General features: G+C 32.9%; 2 protein-coding genes across 2 annotated transcripts; both read left to right on the forward strand.

Annotated features, from left to right (window-relative positions):
- The first annotated feature begins 12,043 nt into the window (after positions 1 to 12,043).
- LOC111406090 (probable methyltransferase PMT16) lies at positions 12,044 to 14,960 on the forward strand. The gene is made up of 6 exons (XM_023035290.1): positions 12,044 to 12,817; positions 13,089 to 13,299; positions 13,479 to 13,776; positions 13,889 to 14,281; positions 14,400 to 14,477; positions 14,653 to 14,960. The coding sequence occupies exons 1-6, from the start codon at positions 12,074 to 12,076 to the stop codon at positions 14,894 to 14,896; spliced, it is 1,968 nt and encodes a 655-aa protein (XP_022891058.1). The 5' UTR covers positions 12,044 to 12,073; the 3' UTR covers positions 14,897 to 14,960.
- Positions 14,961 to 17,162: 2,202 nt separating this feature from the next.
- Positions 17,163 to 18,476, forward strand: LOC111407038 (protein 108-like). Its single transcript, XM_023036376.1, has 2 exons — positions 17,163 to 17,512; positions 18,265 to 18,476. The coding sequence occupies exons 1-2, from the start codon at positions 17,206 to 17,208 to the stop codon at positions 18,273 to 18,275; spliced, it is 318 nt and encodes a 105-aa protein (XP_022892144.1). The 5' UTR covers positions 17,163 to 17,205; the 3' UTR covers positions 18,276 to 18,476.
- The last annotated feature ends 3,137 nt before the right edge of the window (positions 18,477 to 21,613 follow it).

Genomic DNA, 21,613 nt, shown 5'->3' on the forward strand with positions numbered 1-21,613 from the left:
TTTTGTTGCGTGTGGAAGCTAGATGGCAGAGCTAACGATTTCACCAAGGTTAGTTGAGCCTTCGGTGTACGAACATTGTAATAGTTGTCCTACAAAATTACCATGAGGACACCCACTATAGGATATTCAGTATCATATTGACTTAATTCCCAGTATGTCATTGCCTAATCAACCACCTTATAAAATGAACCTAAAAAACATGAGAGATGCATAGGCAGGTGAAGGATTTACTAGCTAAGGGACATATTAGAGAGTCTTAGCTGGTGAGCGGTGTTACACATCTAATCCTTAAGGACTGATAATGTATATAGGGCTTGTTTGAGCCACATTATTTAAAAAAAAAACATTTCTCAACGGTGATTTGACATCATTTCAACCATACATTCTTTAATAAAATAATATTATACGTAAATTTAAAATTTTTTCTCATTTTTTAACCACACATTTCTCATTGATTTGACATGAATAATGCATTTTTTTCCTAGAATGCGGCTCAAACAAGGGCATAATATATATTTAGTTTATATCAATACCCTTATTATTTAAGTTTCCTAATTATGTAGGTTTATTTGTAATAAATAAACTATTTTGGTTCATTATTTACACGATATTTGGTGGCTCAATAATATGTCTTCTTCTTTGTCTCTTAATTCTACTTTTTCTTTGATTGATTTATCAAATCAGTTCGCATTATTTTAATGGTATCAGAGCCCAAATTTGTGTTGAAGTCAATTCTTTCATCTACATCCTTCTCAGACAATCCGTGAAATTGAGACAAATTAAAAAAACCCTATATTTGTATTCACCACTGAAAATACCCAATATCTCTCATACCCAACTTTGGACTAAAGATTGGAGACATATTTGTGTTCTTGGAGACAAGACAACCATACTCGACTGACGCATGTACCACCACGCGCGTTATTTAGATGATGCTTGAATGGACATTGGCGGAGACTGTGCAGGCAATAATGGATGGTACACTTTTTGAGATAGGTTCAATGAGAGAGTTTGTTCAATGGTGAGTTTCTGATCGTTTGGTGGTATTAGTTTGATTACACATGTACTGTGCAGAATATTCTGACGATAGTTCATTGTGGCGTGTTGAGTGTTATTGTTTTTCTTAGAACTTGGTCATTTTGTTTGACTGATAGTAGCTTATTTGTTGATTTGATAATGTCAACTGAAAGGGATGATTCACTTTAATCTATTAGTGTCAAATTAAATAGTAAAAATTACTTATATTGGAGTACTATGATGAGGAACTTTTTAAAAGAAAAAAGATCATGGGGGTTATATTAGTGGAACTGTTGTGAGACTAGAGAATACTGCGGCGAATTATGTAATAGAATTAGATAATTGGGAGTCAAACAACACGAAAAGTCTCACTTAATTATGTTGAGCAATCCATTGGTACACAATCAACGAAGTTTTAAAAGGCAAAAGAAGTTTGGAAACACTTTCAGAAGTTATACACTAAGTCTAACTTTGCAAAACAGTATCAGTTGGGGATTGATATACGGGCTTTACATTAGATGTATACGAGTATTCTTGAGTTTTACACTGTCATGAATTTAATTTGGGATGAGTTGGCTCTTACAAAATCAGTAAGATTGAAAGCACGTGAGAAATATATTACTTTTAGAGAGAAGCAGCGATCAGTTAAGTTTTTATGGCACTTCGCAGTGATTTTGAGGGACTTAGAGACTGTATCTAGTATCGTACTTCACTTCCTAAAGTTGATTTGGTGGTTAGTGAACTTGTAGATGAGGAAACACGTTTGAAATCTCTTGTAGGAGAAGTATCTCTTCCACCATCTAGCACCTCAGTGATGGTTGTACCCTCTCGATCGTCCACACAAAATCAGAACAAAATGTTATGTGCAACTTTCCAGTGATGAGTGTGAAAGTCCAGGAATAACTAACCAAAAGGGGGGGTGAATTGGTTTTTTAAAACTTTTTCAAAAATTGGTTCTAGATATAAACAAATATGATAGTAAATATGTCAATTAAATAAATAGGAACGAATAAGAAAGCAAGTAAAGACTAAATTGATAAATTCAAATAATAAACGCAAGTATAAAAGTGATAATTAAAAGGGAAAGAGAATGCAAACGATATAATTGTGGAGGTTCGATCCAAAGAAATGATCTACGTCCTCCGTTACCAAGCTCTCCGAAATGAGCAAGGCTTTTTCACTATGTTGATTGACTTATGGTGCAATTCAACCCTTTACAATGCTTCCGATGACTTACACACAAGGAGCACCGATCCTTTACAAAGTTGAGCTTTACGGGACCTCAACACGATCCACACTATTGAGCTTTACGGGACCTCAGTGTGACCCACACGGTGACTTACAACAATGAGCACCAATCCTTACACAATGTTGAGCTTTCCGGGATCTCAACATGACCCACACTTTATCAAAGTGATTTTATAATCAAATCATCTCTAGATAAATAATACAAAACAAATTAAATACTAGGAGAGGCTAACACTTTAATGAATAATAACAAATGATAGCTCAAGTGGTAGATGAAAAACTATGATGAAAATGACAACTGAAAAATTAAGTTCAACCAATCAAAGTATTTCTATGAGAAGATGAAGAAGAAATAAATGCAACGTAAATTCAAATAATCTTCTAAAAAAATATCCCTCTTTTAATGAATGATTATAATAAATCAAGTACTAAGTGAGAAATGAGAAACTTTGATGAATATGATAATTTTACAAATTTAATTCAATCAATCAAAGCTTTCAATATAAAAAAATTGAAAAATTTATACAATATAAGTGTAAAGAACTTCTTCAAGACTATATCTCTCTTTGAAAATTGATATAAATAAATTGAACACAAAGAGATATGAAAAACTTTGATGAGGAAATGATTCAAGAAATTTGATTCAACAATCAAAGTTTTTCAATATGAAAAAGTAGAAAGATTTATGCAACGTAAGTGTGAATACCTTCTTCAAGAATATACCACTCTTTTAAGAATGATATAAATAAGTTAAACACAAAGAGAGATGGAAAACTTTGATAAGAATGATGATTAATGAGTTTGAATCAATCAAGGTTTTTGATATAAAGAAACAAATGAAATGAATGCAAATGAAAATTCAAAGAATTCTTAAAGCAAAAATATCTCACTTTGATTCACTTGGACATCTTGTGAAGAATGGAAAGAGTGAGGATATTTATAAAGTTCAAAATCGAGAAAAAAATCTGTATTTACAGAAGACTAGTCTGGTCGATTGCCTCTCTTTCGGAAGATCAACATAACCGTTTGTACAATAAAAATCAGAAGTCAGAATGGTCAAATTCTAGACCGTTGGAGGGTGTCCGATCGACCTTCTCCTACGGCCGGTTGACTGGTGTGGTTGACCGACTCGACAGAGCGGTGTTTTTACATTTCGGCCCTGTTTGTTCCGATATGAAAGTTTTAAAGTGCATGGACCTTTGAGAAATATTTTTAACTATTTTTTCATAATAAAAATATTTTTTAAAGTCCAAATATCACTTTTAAAAGTCATTTTTATATTTGATCAAAATGTTGCATTAGAATGATTTTTAGTGCACAAAAATTATTTTTGATGCATAGAAGGATTTTGAGCTTAACCATTTATTGTCATTTATCAAAGTGTTAGTACCTTTACATTTTGCCTAAGAAATCAAGTCTTTGATGTTCCTTCGAAGTTTGGCTCTTAAATTCTTGAATGTGTGACTTCAATCTTGACCTTTTTCTTTGATGCTGTCTCTCGTGCTCTTCATCTTTCTTCGTCTCGAATGATTTGACATGAGTACTTAGTGCTTAATTGATTTTAACATTGAACTATCATTACTCAAAATAAATTATTAGAAGCAATATTAATCTTGTTTGTTATGATTAAAACATTATGGATGAAGTCAACCATAGGTCAACAATTTCCCCATTTTTGATTATGACAAACAAGATGATTTGCAAGGTAAAAACGAACAATCTATATCAAGTTGATAAATGAATATTCATTATCAATTTTTCACATAGTTCATATTCCCTCTAACTTTTACAAATCAATAGCCGTATATTTAAAGCATACATTCACTCTTTTTCCTTTTGTTCATATACTCTAGGCATATTATATTTTCAATTCAAAGCATGCATAATCGTCTCACTACATTTCCCCCTTTTGGCATAAGCAAAAAGATATAACGTTTAAGATCAAAACATGACCACAGAGAATATTTAGATATTACGTTATTCCCCCTATCTTTTGTAAGGGATGTAATGCTTTTCAAATTCTATCTCAAAAAGTTAGCAAATAGGAAGAGTATATCATATAAGCTCAAAACTTTAAGTCAACCATAGAAAAAAGTAATATATTCCCCCTCAATTAATCACAAGGTGCCAAATATATGCAAGTTTAAACAAGAGGATGATCATCACTTTATAGTAAAAATATTAATCAAAGTACGAGTGATGAAATGATGAAAGTATAATAATTTGGATAAGATTTATATACATTCCAACTAATCATGCATGTAGAATCAATTATATGAGAACATATAGTATAAAATCAATTTAGGCACATGCTTCAAATTTATTGATAATTCTCAATTTTTCTTAATATTTAAGATAAAACATTTGCAACTAAACAATTTTAAGTAAACAGTTTTCTAGTCATTTCTTGCGATTTGAGATTCTTCCTTTCTACAACACCATCTTGTCAAGGTGTTCAAGGAGCCAAGAAGTAATGTTCATGGCCATCAATTTTGCAAAAATTACCAAAATCAATATTATCAAAATTCTTCAGCATGATCACTTCAAACATATAGTAGTACATCCCTTTTCATTTTGAACCTTTTTATAAAGATATTTAAATGATTCAAAGTTTCATGCTTTAGGTTCAAAAATAAGATTCAAGAAATCTAGAATAGTCTTCAATAAAGCGTAATGCCTACCATTTGAGTTTGTGATTCTAGATTGTCCAAAATGATTCATGTGAAGAAATTGAAAATGTTTTGTAGTTGAAGATTATTGCTTAAGTTAGAAAAAACTCTCACTTGCTTGACATGCCACAATTTTCTTTTTCTCAAATTTTAATTATGGCATATCTTTAACAAAAATAATTTTTGGAAATATTTGAAAGTTGGTCCATGACCCAATCTTATACCACAGTCAAGTATCTTTTAAATTTGATAAACATTTTTCTTCACTTTCAAATGACATAAACATCCTTATTTTGACTTTCTATAAACATCATCTTTTAATGTAGCATCCTCAATAAGCATTTGGAAGAATCAAGTTTTGATATGATAAAATTTATCACAAAATTGCCTAAAAATTAAAAGGATTATGTTTAATGTCATCTACTAAGGGGGGTTTTTTTCAATAAAAGTAGATAGGTAATGACAAATAATTTCAATTTTGCTATTATAGAGACATAAAGAAACACTATTATCAACGCATAAACGTATAGCCACATTTTTCAAATTAACCAAAAATTTTCTAACCTCTTTGAACGTGTAGAGATCTATCAAGAACTAGAGGTTTAGTAAAACTATTAGTCAATTGATTTTTCACAAGCTAGTAAATTTAGGTGGGTGCATTCGGATGCCAAAAACCTAATGTCCTAGTGACATTAAGTATCCAAAAATCCATTTTTTTTAGTACAAATGTGCTATGTTTTATGATTAATTGAAATATAGCACAGAAGCACATACTTAACATAATATCGGGTCATCTAGTAGTTAAAAAGAAAGGATTCGATCATACCTCGATATTTTGTTATTTTTACAAATATACCTTAATCATCCAATTTGATTGATGACTTCTTTGGAGTGTTTATTGACTCCAATTCTTTTATTTTGAACTCCGTTATTTCTTTTTGACAATATAGCTTGTTTCCCGATCATGTGCTCAAACATCCACTAACTCAAGACGGTTTGCTCTTTATTTTCTTTGATACCTACAAAATAATTTAGCTTTTGTTCTTGGTACCCGTACAACTTTGGGTTCTTGATTGTTAGTGTTTGTAGACTTTGGAATCCACTTGTATTTGCTCTCAAAGTGAAACCTCTTTTTGATTAAACAATTAGAAGATACATGTCCATTTTTGTTGCAAAAATTACATGTCATGTTTGAAATAGGGAAGTAGACACTTTAACAAAAAAGTTTTCAAATGACTTTTTTTTTTCTTTTTTTCTTTTTAAATAGTTTGCATCCAATTCCTCCTTTATCAAAAACACATTTTTGTTCACCAAGCATTAAATCAAAATTTTTCTTGCTTTGAGTAAATTTGTGAACAATTTGAGTCAAATCTAAAATCTTTTCTTTTAAAGAGAAATTCTCCTTAATTAAAGAATCATAATTGAGTTTTTCTTTTTCAAAATCATTTTAAGTTTCCAAAAGTTCTTTACTTCTTTTTTTAATAAATAATTTTTCTTTTTGAGAGTAGCGTGTTTGAGAATAAGTTTTTCAAATTCTTCAAGAAGTTCATCATATGAGGTAGATAATTAATCATATAAAGAATTGTCATTTATCTTTACCTCATTTTCAAAGGTCATGAAGCACATGTTTGCAATTTCCTCTTGACTTCCCTCTTCTTCATGGTCATCATCATTACTCTCATCTCATATTGATTGAAGTGCTTTCTTTTTGATGAATCTATTCTTCTCTTCACCATTTTCTTCTTTCTTTTTGAATTGACAATTGTTGCGGAAACTTTTCCATTTCTTAATAAGAAGAACTAGATCATCAAGTTCTTCATCATTCAAATTTTCACTTGAAGTGCCTTCATCAACTATTGATTCTAAAGCAATTTGGCGTCTTTCTTCTTCTTTGTTTTTCATTGTTTTCTCCATTGTCTCGGTGCAATTTAACTCATATGTCATCAATGTTCCATCGAGCTCTACCAACGGATAAGTTTTGATATCTTTGGTGTTCTCTATCAACATTCTCAATGGGCCCCATTCTTCCAAGAGTGACCTAAGCACTTTACTCACAAGTTCACCGTTAGTGAATTTTCAATCTAAGCCTTTGTGACCATTAATAATATTGGTAAAACGAGTAATCATGTCAACAATCGGTTCATTTTCTTTCATAAAGAAATTTTCAAAATCTTTAACTAAGAAATTTATCTTAGTTTCTTTCACTTTGCTAGTTCCAACATGAGTAACTTCTAAAGCATGTCAAATATCATAGGCGGAATCACATGTACTAATACGATTAAATCCATTTCTATCTAAAGCACGATAAAGTATATTTTTTGCTCTAGCATTTAAAGATAGTTTTCTTTTATCTTCATCATCACACTTCTCTATAGGTTTTGGAATGACTTGGTCCGGTTTACCAACCACTTTAATAATCTTCTTAGGCACATAGGGACCAAATTCAATAACTTCCCAAACATTATAATCTATTGATTGAACAAATATAGTAATTCTAGTTTTCCAATAGTTATAATCAACACCATCAAATAAAGGAGGACGATTCGTGGAATGCCCCTCAAGATTTCGAAAAATATGGTTAGCCATTTGCTCAAGATTGTTAAATCTTTAATTTAAGAAAAATGAGCACTTTGCTCTGATACCAATTGAAAGTCCAGGAATAACTAACCAAGATGGGGGTGAATTGGTTTTTTAAAACTTTTTTAAAAATTGATTCTAGATATAAACCAATATGATAGTAAATATGTCAATTAAACAAATAGGCACGAATAAGAAAGCAAGTAAAGACTAAATTGATAAATTCAAATAATAAACGTAAGTATAAAAGCGATAATTAAAAGGGAGAGAGAATGTAAACAATATAATTGTGGAGGTTCGATCCAAAGCAATGATCTATGTCCTCCGTTACCAAGTTCTCCGGCACGAGCAAGGCCTTTTCACTATGTTGATTGACTTATGGTGCAATTCAATCCTTTACAACGCTTCCGGTGACTTACAAACAAGGAGCACCGATCTTTTTAAAAGTTGAGCTTTATAGGACCTCAACACGACCCACACTATTGAGCTTTACGGGACCTCAATATGACCCACACGGTGACTTACAACAAGGAGCACTAATCCTTACACAATGTTGAGCTTTCCGGGATCTCAACACGACCCATACTTTATCAAAGTGATTTTACAATCAAATCCTCTCTAGATAAATAATACAAAACAAATTAAATACTAGGAGAGGCTAACACTTTAATGAATAATAACAAATGATAGCTCAAGTGTTAGATGAAAAACTATGATGAAAATGACAACTGAAAAAGTATTTCTATGAGAAGATGAAGAAGAATTAAATGCAATGTAAATTCAAATAATCTTCTAAAAAAATATCCCTCTTTTAATGAATGATTATAATAAATCAAGTACTAAGAGAGAAATGAGAAACTTTGATGAATATGATAATTTTACAAATTTGATTCAATCAGTCAAAGTTTTCAATATGAAGAAGTTGAAAAATTTATGCAATATAGTGCAAAGAACTTCTTCAAGAATATATCTCTCTTTGAAAATTGATATAAATAAGTTGACCACAAAGAGATATGAAAAACTTTGATGAGGAAATGATGTAAGAAATTTGATTCAACAATTAAAATTTTTCAATATGAAAAAGTAGAAAGATTTATGCAACGTAAGTGTGAATACCTTCTTCAAGAATATACCACTCTTTTAAGAATGATATAAATAAGTTAAACACAAAGAGAGATGGAAAACTTTGATAAGAATGATGATTAATGAGTTTGAATCAATCAAGGTTTTTGATATAAAGAAACAAATGAAATGAATGCAAATGAAAATTCAAAGAATTCTTAAAGCAAAAATATCTCACTTTGATTCACTTGAAAATCTTGTGAAGAATGGAAAGAGTGAGGATATTTATAAAGTTCAAAAACGAGAAAAAATCTGTATTTGCGGAAGACTAGTCTGGTTGACCGCCTCTCATCCGGAAGATCAAGATAGCCATTTGTAAAGCAAAAATTAGAAGTCAGAACGGTCAAATTTTGGACTGTTGGAGGGTGTCCGGTCGACCTCCTCCTACAGTCGGTCGACTGGTCCGGTTGACCCGTTTTTTTCGATATGAAAGTTTTAAAGTGCATGGACCTTTGGAAAATATTTTTAACTATTTTTTCATGATAAAAATGTTTTTTAAAGTCCAAATATCACTTTTAAAAGTCATTTTTATATTTGATCAAAACGTTGCATTGGAATGACTTTTAATGCACAAAAATTGTTTTTGATGCATAGAAGGATTTTGAGTTTAACCATTCATTGCCATATATCAAAGTGTTAGTACCTTTACATTTTGCCTAAGAAATCAAGTTTTTGATCTTCCGCCGAAGTTTGGCTCTTAAATTCTTGAATGTGTGACTTCAATCTTGACCTATGGTTTACTTCATCCATAATGTTTTGATCATAACAAACAAGGTCAATTGGGAGATATACAAACTCATGATATTTATGATTATAATGGTTTAAAGTTAGCTAAATTTTCTACTTTACCTTTTCCTCGAGGTATTTCTCATTCTATTGCACCACTTGATATTATTCACTCTGATGTGTAGGGACTTGCTTCTATTGCTGAAAAAGAAGGGTCTGTGTCATTTATTGATGATTATAGTCATTATTATTGGGTTTATCTTATGAAATGATTATCTAACTTTCTTTCTATTTATCGATCTTTTAGAGCACTTATTAAAACTCAACATTTCACTGTAATTACGTGCTTTAGACTTAACTTGGGTGGAGAGTACACTTCAATCGATTTCTTTGAATTGCTTGCTCTTGATGGCACAATCCATCAAACCTCGTGTACTAATACCCCATGATAAAATGGTGGTGTTGAACGAAATCATAGGCACATTGTAGATACTGCTCGTTCACTTCTTTCGTCAGCCGAAGTTCTTAGTGAATTTTGGAGAGAATCAGTTCTTACTACTATTTTTTTAATTAATAATATTCCATATTTCTACAATTCAGGTTTATTGCCCTTGAAACACTGCATGGGTATCCTCTGAATTACTTCTCATTGAGAGTTTTTGTTTGTACTTGCTTTGTTTTTTTTGTCCTGAAGTCAAACGTAGTAAGTTAGCATATTGTTCTACTAATTTGTGTTTTTTGTCCTGAAGTCAAACTAATTTTTGGTGGCTCAATAATATGTCATCTTGTTTGCCTCTTATTTCTTCTTTTTCTTTGATTGATTCATCAAATTAGTTCATATTATTTTCAAACATCATTGTGTACTATCGCTTCTTAATTCCTTTCCTCAACGATTTGCTAGATTAGTAGAGTGGTACGTAAGTTTTTTTCCAAACTGGATATAAAGATGGCCATGGTCTGATTTGGATTAAGTCGTGTTACACTACACTTTATTGAGCAAACTAGGCCAACTCATATTAAGACAAATGATCAACGATGTTAGCCGCTTATCAAGTAAATAATAAAGTGCAACATTCATTCATTATATATTAATCTACTGTTAAATGTCAAATGTGTAGCACAAACTCAAAAAGAATCGACACATGAAGAAGTTTATATCTATTTCCAAAAATGTTCTACCTCATTTGGATGTTTCTATTATCTTATTCCTCGCATAATGTTCTAAGAAAGAATAAGAGATTTGTACTCTAAGAATTGACTTAATCTCTATTATATATTTCTTACAGCTAATAAGAAGATTTTTTAATATGTTTTCGTCGCGTCAACGTTGTGCTAGTTAAATTTCTATTTCTAGTGTAATAAAAATATGCATAATGTCCTTAATCAGCTTATAATATGGTGGTTATATGGCCCCATAACTTTTACTTTGAGCTTTGACATTGTAACACTTTTGTCTTTAACTTTTCTCGTAGAATTTTCATTTTTTAATCTTCCATTAGTTACCATAGCTCATTGTTGATGAGAGTTTTTGGCAAAATAGAAATTAGGTTAAAATATTTTGTAGCTGTTTCCTTTTTATTATTTTTTAAGATTGTAGCGAGATTTGATGGATAAATAGAAATTAGGTTAAAATATTGGATTATTCTTGGGTGACAGGGCCCTGGACAGGGCCTTATTTGTCGCCCCCCTATTGTGCGGCCGGTGACCCCCCAATAGGGGGCGACACATAGGGCCCTGGACGTCCACGACCTGTCACAAGGGTTTGTTCCTAAAATTTTTTGTCGTTTTTATTTTTTATTTTATTTATAAAGATTGGAGCGAAATTTGATGGATAAATAAGTCTTTTTAAACTATCACAACAGACTTTTTAGATGGAAATAATCACAAAGATGAGATGTTAAATTCGATGCAAAAAGAATAAATGATATGGGTGCTACTTACCAATTACATAAAATTCGTTGGCGTCCAAATCGCTTAGTGTCGGTGTAATAAAATGTGTACTTGTGATTTTTCTAATTCCGCCTTGTAGATGGAGAGTTGAAGGGATATGGTTCGAATGTTAACGTGCTTAAGATATAAGGATAATTTATAACTATAATATTTTAATAAAAGTAAAATACATATATAAAATTCAATTCAGTTTATTGAATTCTTGGACAAATTGCTATCTTAAGTCAAACTCTAAGGGTTCGTTTAATAGTATCGTATTCCATGAAAAATGTCACATCCGAAGAATTCGTTTTCTATCTTGCCTGTTTGATACAAAAGTAAAAATGGAGTTCGAATTTCAAGACAGAGACACTTAAAGCATGTGGCCAATTCCATGGAAATCGAATCCTTATAATTTTGGTTGTTTTTTCTATTCCAACTTACATGGGATTAGTTTGTATTTTCCACCTTTACTATCAAACGGACCCTAATTCAAATTATTAAAATAACAATAAAAATAAAATATATTATTTCGATTACTTTAATAGTAAATTTATTGGGTTTAGTCCTTTTAACAGTTTAGGTTAAAAATTTTAAATATTTATTATACTATCTTTTTACAATTTAATGTTCAATTTTACTTAATTATTAACGGTCATCACCTTTTTCTTTCTATGACGAAATTACATTTATCAGCTGGCTAGGCTAGTGAAAGACATTTTCCAAGATTAGCATTCTATAAATATTTACGTTTTCTAGATGATCAAGAATCCATCAAACAATCCATGGCGGGTCCAAGTCCACCATACTACAGGCCGCTGTCTAAACCACCATCGGCGGCGGCGGCCACCTCTTACTGGAAAAAGCCCCGCGTATATTCTCTGGTGGTTGTAACCATACTATGTTCACTCTCTTATCTTTTTGGCGCTTGGCAACACAGCGGCTCCACCACCTCCATTGTAAGTGCAACCATCCCTTGCTTTCCTTCTACAAACATCACTATAGGAGCCCACCCATCACCATCAACATCATCACCAACCTCCACCATCAGCAAAGAACTCGACTTCGCCACCCACCACTCGGCCGATGAAAGCGCTGCCGCCGCCACAGTCCCTGAAGAAACTATCAAGAAGTACCCGCCATGTGATATAAAATACAGCGAATACACCCCTTGCGAGGACTCCAACAGGTCATTGAAATTCGGCAGGAACAGGTTGATATACAGAGAAAGACACTGCCCAGAGAAGGATGAACTTCTCAAGTGCCGCGTACCGGCTCCCCACGGCTACCGAAACCCGTTCAAATGGCCGCTGAGCCGTGATCTGGTGTGGTACGCCAATGTACCACACAAGGAATTGACTGTGGAGAAGGCCGTGCAAAATTGGATTAGATATGATGGTGATCGTTTCAGATTCCCCGGTGGGGGAACCATGTTCCCTAATGGTGCCGGAGCATATATTGATGATATTGGCAAGTTGATCAATCTCAAAGATGGCTCCATCAGAACTGCCATTGATACTGGTTGTGGGGTAAGCCTTATTTTCCTTATTTGTTGCGTTTGTAGTATATTTCCTATTTTGGTTGCGGGATTTTCCTTTTCTTCAATCTTAAAGAGTTTAGGTCACTTTTGAACGTGATCATCACCAGTCTAGTTGGCAGGGAGGCCAATGCAAACTAGATGGGTGACTAACAAGATTTTGTTCCATGTCTTTAATGATATGAAATGAGGCTTTAGATCTAGAAACATGTTTTATTTTAATTCTATGAAAATAAGTTGTTAGGAATTGAAATATTGTACAGGTTGCGAGTTGGGGAGCTTATCTTTTGTCAAAAAATATAGTTGCAATGTCATTTGCACCAAGAGATACGCACGAAGCACAAGTACAATTTGCTTTAGAGCGAGGAGTTCCTGCTTTGATTGGTGTTATTGCATCCAAGAGGCTCCCGTATCCATCTAGAGCGTTCGATATGGCTCATTGTTCGCGTTGCCTTATTCCATGGGGTCAATATGGTAATTTCATCTATACGGATTTCATCATTATTCTTGCTTAAGTTTTGATTTCTGGAATAATAGTTTTGTCATTTGAATGACACCTAGACATGTAAAGTGGACGAAGCCTAATTCAGTACTTAACACGTAATCATATTGGCTAACAAAAAACCCTTAACTTTTGATGTTTGTTTAAACAGATGGCACCTACTTGATGGAAGTTGATAGAGTGTTAAGGCCCGGTGGCTACTGGATTCTCTCCGGTCCACCAATCAACTGGAAGAACCACTGGAAAGGGTGGCAGAGAACGGCGGAGGATTTGAGTGCAGAGAAAATGCAAATTGAGAATATAACACAAATCATATGCTGGAAAAAATTGGTTCAGAAGGGTGATATAGCTATATGGCAGAAACCAACCAATCATTTACCCTGCAAAAAGTTCCACAAGACAGTAAAAAACCCTCCATTCTGCCCTGCCCAGGATCCAGATAAAGCTTGGTTTGTGTTCCTCGACTCCTTGTATTAGAATCTTACATGAATTCGTGGGGTAAAATTAGCCGGTTGTCATTGAACTTGTTGGGAAATCTCATCCTGATTTTAAATTGTACAGGTACACAGATTTAGAAACTTGTTTAACTCCCTTGCCTGAAGTTTCCAACAGTGAAGAAGTTGCTGGTGGGGAATTGGAAAAATGGCCTAAGAGATTAAATGCAGCACCTTCTCGGATTACTAGGGGGACAGTAAATGGTGTCACCCTGGAAACTTTCCAGCAAAACTCGCAGCTATGGAGAAGAAGAATATCGTATTACAAGACCGTTAATAACCAACTTGGACAAGTGGGAAGGCATCGAAATATACTTGATATGAATGCGTTCCTTGGTGGATTTGCAGCTAGTTTGACTGAAGATCCACTTTGGGTTATGAACATAGTACCTGTTGAGGCTAAGGTTAACACACTTGGTGTCATTTATGAACGAGGATTGATTGGAACTTATCAAAGCTGGTAAATCTTGATTAGTGGTTCGAATTTATGTTTGTGTTTAAAGTAAATTTTACCATTTTTTTCCTAAAGCTTTATCAGATATCTTATTTTAAAGTTACAATGTTCATATTTGGTGTAGGTGTGAAGCAATGTCAACTTACCCTAGAACATATGATCTAATTCATGCTGACTCGGTGTTTACTCTATACAAGAATAGGTAACTTGACTCTGCATTAATTTTGGTTTAGACTATACGAAATTGAAGCGAGTCCAACGTACTGAACATGCATTAAGAGGATTGTTACTTTACAAGAAAAATGTGTATATTTAGAAATTCAATTGTGATAAAATCTCTATGTAACATTTATTTTTTGTGCACATTTGTGTCGCAGTTGTGAAATGGAAGATATTATGTTAGAAATGGACAGAATTTTACGACCAGAAGGAAGTTTGATTATCCGAGACGACGTAGATATGTTGGTGAAAGTCAAGAGGATTGCACATGGATTGAATTGGGAAAGTAAGATTGTAGATCATGAAGATGGGCCACTACAAAGGGAAAAGCTTTTGTTTGCAGTGAAATTGTATTGGACAGCTCCAGCTTCATCTGACCAAGATGAACATATAACATCTTAGGACTATTGTACTTCAATATTAATTCTTTTTTTTTTTCTTTTTTTTTTTTTTTTTTTTTTTTTTTTTTTTTTTTTTTCTTTTTTTTATTTTTTTTTTTTTTTTTTTTTTTTTTTTTTTTTTTTTGATTGTTTGTGTATTTCCATGTTTTCATGTTAAACTTTATTGGTTCAATCTTTGATTAAAGTTTGTCTTGGATTGGACCAAGTTATCATAAATCAAAAGAAACCCAAAAATACTTCATTTACTTCCAAATAGTGATTATTTGATTTCAGCTACAGTGGCATTTTCTTACGAGTTCAATCATTTCAATCTATGTATATTTATGAGCCACTCAATTACAACAGTCGAATTAAACCGTCAAAATTTTCAAATGTGCGAACCAACGACTACAATTTACTTATTCACCACTAATTTTTATATATTTATAAATTAAACCGTTTATAAATTATTTCCAAATAAATAATTAGTATTTGATTATTCATCACGTGACTGATAGTAATATCGCAAATTCTTTAGTATTTGATTATTCATCACATTGCCAGTTCGTCAAGATCCATAGACGCACATGATCCGATAATTAGAATATGACTAATCCAACTTAAGTATGTATTAATTAAATTGATTGTCACCAAGTTAGGTTGTATGTATTAATTAAATTGATTGCCACCAAGTTAGGTTTAAAAAATATTTTAATAATTTCTTTAAGAATTCCGGGACGATCGCGTTGATGTAAATGAGCACCGAAACCTATATATTGATAGATACATATAGAGATGAGGTGTTTGATATTAAGCCCTTGTTTGATCCCATTATTTTCAAGATACATTTTTCTATCTCCTCTTTTCAACTACACATTCTTCAATAAGTAATTTACACGCAGATCCAAACTTTTTCTTATTTTTTAATAACATAATCTTCATCAATCATCATTTCAAAATACATTCTTAGCCAAATAATGTGGCTCAAACAAGGGATAAGCCATTGTTTGGTTTACCTAAAAAATTACATTGAAATTTAAGTTAAAATCAACAATAAATTTTAACCATACATTTCATGACATTTACAACTTTTCAACTATACATTCTTTCAATTTTTTTTTTTTTCAAAATTTACTGAAAAATTAATTTTTATCCAAATCAAACAGAGACTAAATCTTGGATAGGGTTGAAGTGGGCGTCACGTGAATATTCTTGAATAATTAGGTAATACGTTGATGGAACTTAAATGCAACAATTAACTAACTATTTCGCCTACTTCTTTTCACTAACCATTTCTCGAACGCTACCTGGTCATCTGATAAGTGTATCTTGTACACTTATTTAGACAATTAAATTAGAGTATTTGCTAGTGATTTAAATGAGTTAAAACTTAATTATCTGTTAATTATGTTTGTTAGGTCGAACTCAATGCAAAAGGGTAGAACTGGAAGAAATGAACGAAAAAGAGCAAAAAGGAAAGAAATTCAAAGTTTGGGGACCAAAGTGTAAACATGCAATAGTTGATTCGGACCATAAAATGATGATTAAAAATCACATATGATCAATTGGATGCAATTTGGAGGTCAAAGGAGTGAAATAGAGTTGAAGTACTTTCCAAATCAATTTCTAGCCGAAAGAGTTATTCTCCAAATTATTAACCTCAACTTGAGACCCATTTTTTTTTATAGCAAATGATCGAATTGGAAAAATTGTAATTTTAGAAGAATTGTAACCATTTGAGTTAATTTTCTAACGCATGAATGAGATTAGATTACAAATCAAGAATTGAAATAGATATCGATAGTCGGATTCGAAATCCAATTTAATCATTCATAATTTGACAAAAATCAAACTTTTATTGCTTTCTTATATTAATTTAGAATAATCACAAAATCAATTTATCTTTTATTTACATAATTCAAATTAAATACATAACTAATAAAATTGAATTGAAATTTATTCTATGTGGGACGGGCGATAACTCTTAACTCACTAAATCTATTACTTGTCAATAGTGTCGTATGCTTGCGGGTTTCTCACGAACATCATTCATCATAAAATCAATAAATACATGTTCAGTATTACACACTAAACCATATTCGCAAATTTCAACCTTTTTTTTCTTCTTTAATATTTTTCATAATTCACTTGACCAAACTAGCATGAGAGCTTGAGTGACAACACAGATTTGGTGAAAGCCAAACTTTCAATTAGGTCACTCATGCAAAATGATCACCATTCAATGCATAATCCCACCACAACAAGTTATTAACAACTATAAATAGCAATGAAATAAGGCACAAAAATCAGAAAAAGCAAAAAACTTAAAACATGGCAGCAATGGTATCTGATGTTTCCCTCAGCCGCCGCCTCCGCCCCATGTGGCTGGTGGTGCTCTTCCTTGTTCTGGTGGTGCAATACCACATGACTCAATCTCAGGCACAGAGTAGTTGCTCTTCTTCCCTTGCAAACCTAAGTGTTTGTGCACCCTTTGTAGTTCCAGGCACCACCAATGCCGCCCCAAGCACCGACTGCTGCGGCGCACTGCAGTCGTTGGATCACGACTGCATTTGCAACACTGTTAGGATCGCCGCTCGCCTCCCGTCCCAGTGCAACCTCCCTTCCCTCAGCTGTGGTGGTTAGTTTGCTCCTACACAATCTGTATGGTAACGGAAAATTACATGTTTAGTCCCCAACTTTTGATGAATGTGAAAAACTCATCCTCCAACCTTTAAATTCAATCTCGTACGTTTCCAATCTTTACCGTCATTGGAGTAGTTAATCCATTTTGGGAACCCACCCCCACCCTCCTTGTCATCTAAACTCGTACCACAATGATAATTTGAAAGAGACGAATAACTCAAACTTCCTACTAAATCGGAACATGCAAACAATGTTATCAAGGCGAATACAGTCACTAGCTCGACCGGACTATAGGCTACAGCCCATATCTGCCCCTACAAATGTCCACTTTGCTCTTCTTCTTCTTCTTTTTTTTTTTTAATTTCTATTTTTACTATAAGATAAACCCATATACATTTGTATCATAGTCTGTGTCCAAACTTATGGCTAGATCCGCCACTGAATTTCATTGTTTTAGGTGCTCCCTCACATGCAAACGATTTTCATATTCATATCAAAAGATTGACACGTGAACAATTTTCTTAATCAATTGCAACAATATTTAAATTCAAAATATCTAATTGCTTTAACGCTATGTTAAACAAACTTATCTAACAGGTTAAGGCATAACGATTAAAAGAGGACACATAGTTATTCAGATTTAGGTGTAGACAATATTAAGTGGATTTTTTCTTAATCTCTATTTCTTGTTAAATTCTATTTCTAATTTGTCCACAATTTTTTCTTTTTTCTTTTTTCTTGTTACAGCAATTGACTAAGTTGGACGTACTGCTGAGTGCGAATAATGCCAGAAATTCAACAATTTCCCTTTATCTTTTTCTGTATTTGAGGTGTTCTCTGATATGCAATTAGCAGTGCCATGCATGCATGTAATGTAAGGTCGGGGAAGAGTACTTGCATGAAATAATAAAGAAATATTTATTACCATATATATGATCAAGAATAAGCATTGAGTAATACTTTTAAAGTTCGAAGCGCGATACTAATGTTGAGTTTCAAAAATATATATTCCCTTTTTTGTAGGGATTAGAATTAAGATTTTAATTTAAATCAAAGTCAACAATTCATTTTAACCATATTTTGTAAGATCCACATTTTTAACCACACATTTCATTAATTTTTATCAAAATCTACTAAAAATTTAATTTTAATTCCCACCAAACAGATCATAATGATGGTCACTCACTTTTCTTTTTTCATTTTTTTTTTTGGCTTTTGATAAATAAAAGAGTGGGAAAAAAATTACTTTTCCATTGCAAGGCAAAACATATAAATAACCTAATTCCAAACCCATTCTTAGTACAAAGGACCCAAGAATACAACAGATTCAGTAACCAACAAATTACATCGACAACACTCGAAAAAAATCCATAACCAACCGGCATCAAAGACTTCACCGATCTTAGGCTCAGACACTGTACCCTTCTATATCTTTCACAGAGGCACCCAATAGACCCAATAAACCCTCACAACTCAAGATACAAAACAAGAGTCACTTCGATGAATCAGAAAGAACTCAACCCCAGATCTATGGTCTTACTCACATCGAAAATCACAAAGACTTTAATCTCACACAGAGAAATCAACCCTTAATCACACAGAAGAAGGAAAACCAGAAAATCTGAGTGAAGACGAACATGGTGTAAAGTTCTAGAGACTCTCTCAGAACGAAGAGTGAATCGACTATTAGGGTTAGAAGAATAGACCCATTTTATACTAAATCTCAACCATTGATCTAGGGTCTCATCTAATGGTCCAGAGCGACTAGTATTTCTACCTTCATTCAACAACTTAAAGTCGCACTTTGAATATCCAAAATATCTGGCCATTTATTGGGCTCGGGTCGTGGGCGACCATCAAACGTTATTGGGCAGTGAATATTTATCTGGGCCAATAGGCCATTTCATTATCACCTAAACATATTGGACTCGACCTGGCATCACAGCCCAACACCCATAATCATCTAATGGATAAAATGTTATTTTCAGAAGGTGCATGCAAATCAGTTGCCTCAATTCCATTTGTCAGATTAGTCGAGCTTTAATACTCAACCAGCTTGAAATGGAAAGCAGTTTCGAGTTTTATACGGAAAAAATGATAGAAAAAATGTCCTCAACAAGCAAATAACTTCTTTCAACAAAATAATCCTCCCTTGTAATCCTGTGCTGGATTACAACACGAGATTTGCACCTACGACGGCAGCCCATTCGCGAGCCAGGCGCTTCAGTAGAAATTCATAGCATAAAAGTCAGTTGAAGGGTATTTTTTTTTTTTTTTTTTAACTAAATGACTTTTATTGATGAACCCTTACTTGTGGCGAAGGAATACCGTAGTTACATAAGATTAGCAAAACACCATCCATATCAAAGTAAGCCAAATTACTTGTAATCTAGAACAACATTGAAAGATTTGATGACAAACTGTGAGGAGAAAAGCCACGAAAATTGGGGATGCTCAGTTTATCCATACGCAAAGCTCCTCTAACTGATGATGGGATTGTGATAGAGTCCATCCAAATATGTGAAACATAAGACGCTCCCAATTTTGACAGGATATTAGCTACCGAGTTACCCTTCCGATATATGTGTTGGATTCTACAAGAGATTATATATATCTGGAAAGAATAATAAATCCCACAATGTAAATGAACATTTATTCAACCTTGTTATAGAACCTTTGACAACACTATACTTTGTTATAAAATTATTTTCATATTAAACCTTGGACATATAAGAGTTCCAAATCAAATTTCTTTAGAAAGAAAATTTTTGTGTTATGGTAGTCTGCTCCAATCCTCTTGAGAAACTTTCATTGTTATTCTTTGTCAATTCTCAGAAGCAACAAATTGACAAGTGTAAATAATATAATTTAATTAGCCAGCAAAACATTGTATCAACCTAACTACAGAAAGGTTACTAAGACCATACTAAAACGACTAATGACAAGAAACAGTCGGCCACCTTAATTATCTCCATGAAGTAAAAAATTGAAGAAACTAACAATTTAATGCAATTTAAATTCTGCATAATTAAGTCATTCTGGAGTGTGAAAAGATAAGTGATTTCTTGAATATAATCTTCTACTCTTCTAAAACTTGTTGTTCCATCTCCAAGTTTCCAACAAAAGTGGTTTCAAAGCGAGGTTATAAGAATGTGAGAAGAATAAATGGAAATCAACGATTCTCTTCGTGTTCATCGACTCATTAACGATAACTATAGTATGCAGTGTATTCATATGAATACTTGTCTTGAAAGTCAAGGTTTGTCAGATTTGATAGAGAGATGTTTTGAACCTCAAAATGAAGAAGGCGTGTTCAAGACTTTCAACAAGCAACTAAGAGGAAGGATCAAAAGGCTCTTAGTAGGATTCATCAATCTCTTGTTTATACGCCTTTCAAAAGGTGCATGGGAGATTCTTCAAAACGCATGCAAAGGTGCAAACAAAGTCAAAATTTTTTATCTTCAATCTGTGATAGGAGAATACGAAACCCTATCCATGAACGAATCTAAATCAATTTGAGATTACTTTTCATGACTATGGGTGGTTATAACTGAGATGAAAATGTATGGTAAAAAAGTAAGTAATCTTCAAGTGATCAAAAAAATTCTCAACTTTACATGAAAAATTTAATTCTATTGTGGTGACAGCCGAAGAATAAAAAGGCTGCTAAGAAATTATTATTGATGAAGTCATGGCCATGCTACAAGCTCACGAGAAGTTGTTGAAAAAGGATAGAGAATCGGTAGAACAAGTCTTTGTAAGATAAAAAAGAGGAGCAATACGAACCAAAGATGTAGGAGGATGCAAAAGAGGAGATAGAAATTTCCATTATTCATCCAATAATAAAGGGAATATCAACACTCATATAATTCAAGAAAGTGATGACAACATAATTCTCAAATAGCAGGAAGAAGAAACAAATGGTGGGAGATTTAATAGATTTCAAATTGAATGTTACAATTGTACAAACTTGGTAGTTGTATTTATGCAGGAGTAATAACATGTACAAGTGTTCTAACTACATTGAAAATAAAGATGAAGAAGAAAGAAGAAAGAAGAATGAACTTTACTCTTGACTTACAAGGTACAAGAAGGA

Source organism: Olea europaea, chromosome 12 (genome assembly GCF_002742605.1).
Source record: "Olea europaea var. sylvestris chromosome 12, O_europaea_v1, whole genome shotgun sequence".
Taxonomy (NCBI): Eukaryota; Viridiplantae; Streptophyta; class Magnoliopsida; order Lamiales; family Oleaceae; genus Olea; species Olea europaea.

What these genes read in the sequence shown, in the direction of transcription:
- LOC111406090 (XM_023035290.1), top strand. Translation starts at nt 12,074, where the DNA reads ATGGCGGGTCCAAGTCCACCATACTACAGGCCGCTGTCTAAACCACCA. An exon ending in CAGGATCCAGATAAAGCTTG is followed by an intron (nt 13,777 to 13,888) that starts GTTTGTGTTCCT and finishes TAAATTGTACAG; the next exon opens with GTACACAGATTTAGAAACTT. An exon ending in ATTGGAACTTATCAAAGCTG is followed by an intron (nt 14,282 to 14,399) that starts GTAAATCTTGAT and finishes TATTTGGTGTAG; the next exon opens with GTGTGAAGCAATGTCAACTT.
- LOC111407038 (XM_023036376.1), top strand. Translation starts at nt 17,206, where the DNA reads ATGGCAGCAATGGTATCTGATGTTTCCCTCAGCCGCCGCCTCCGCCCC.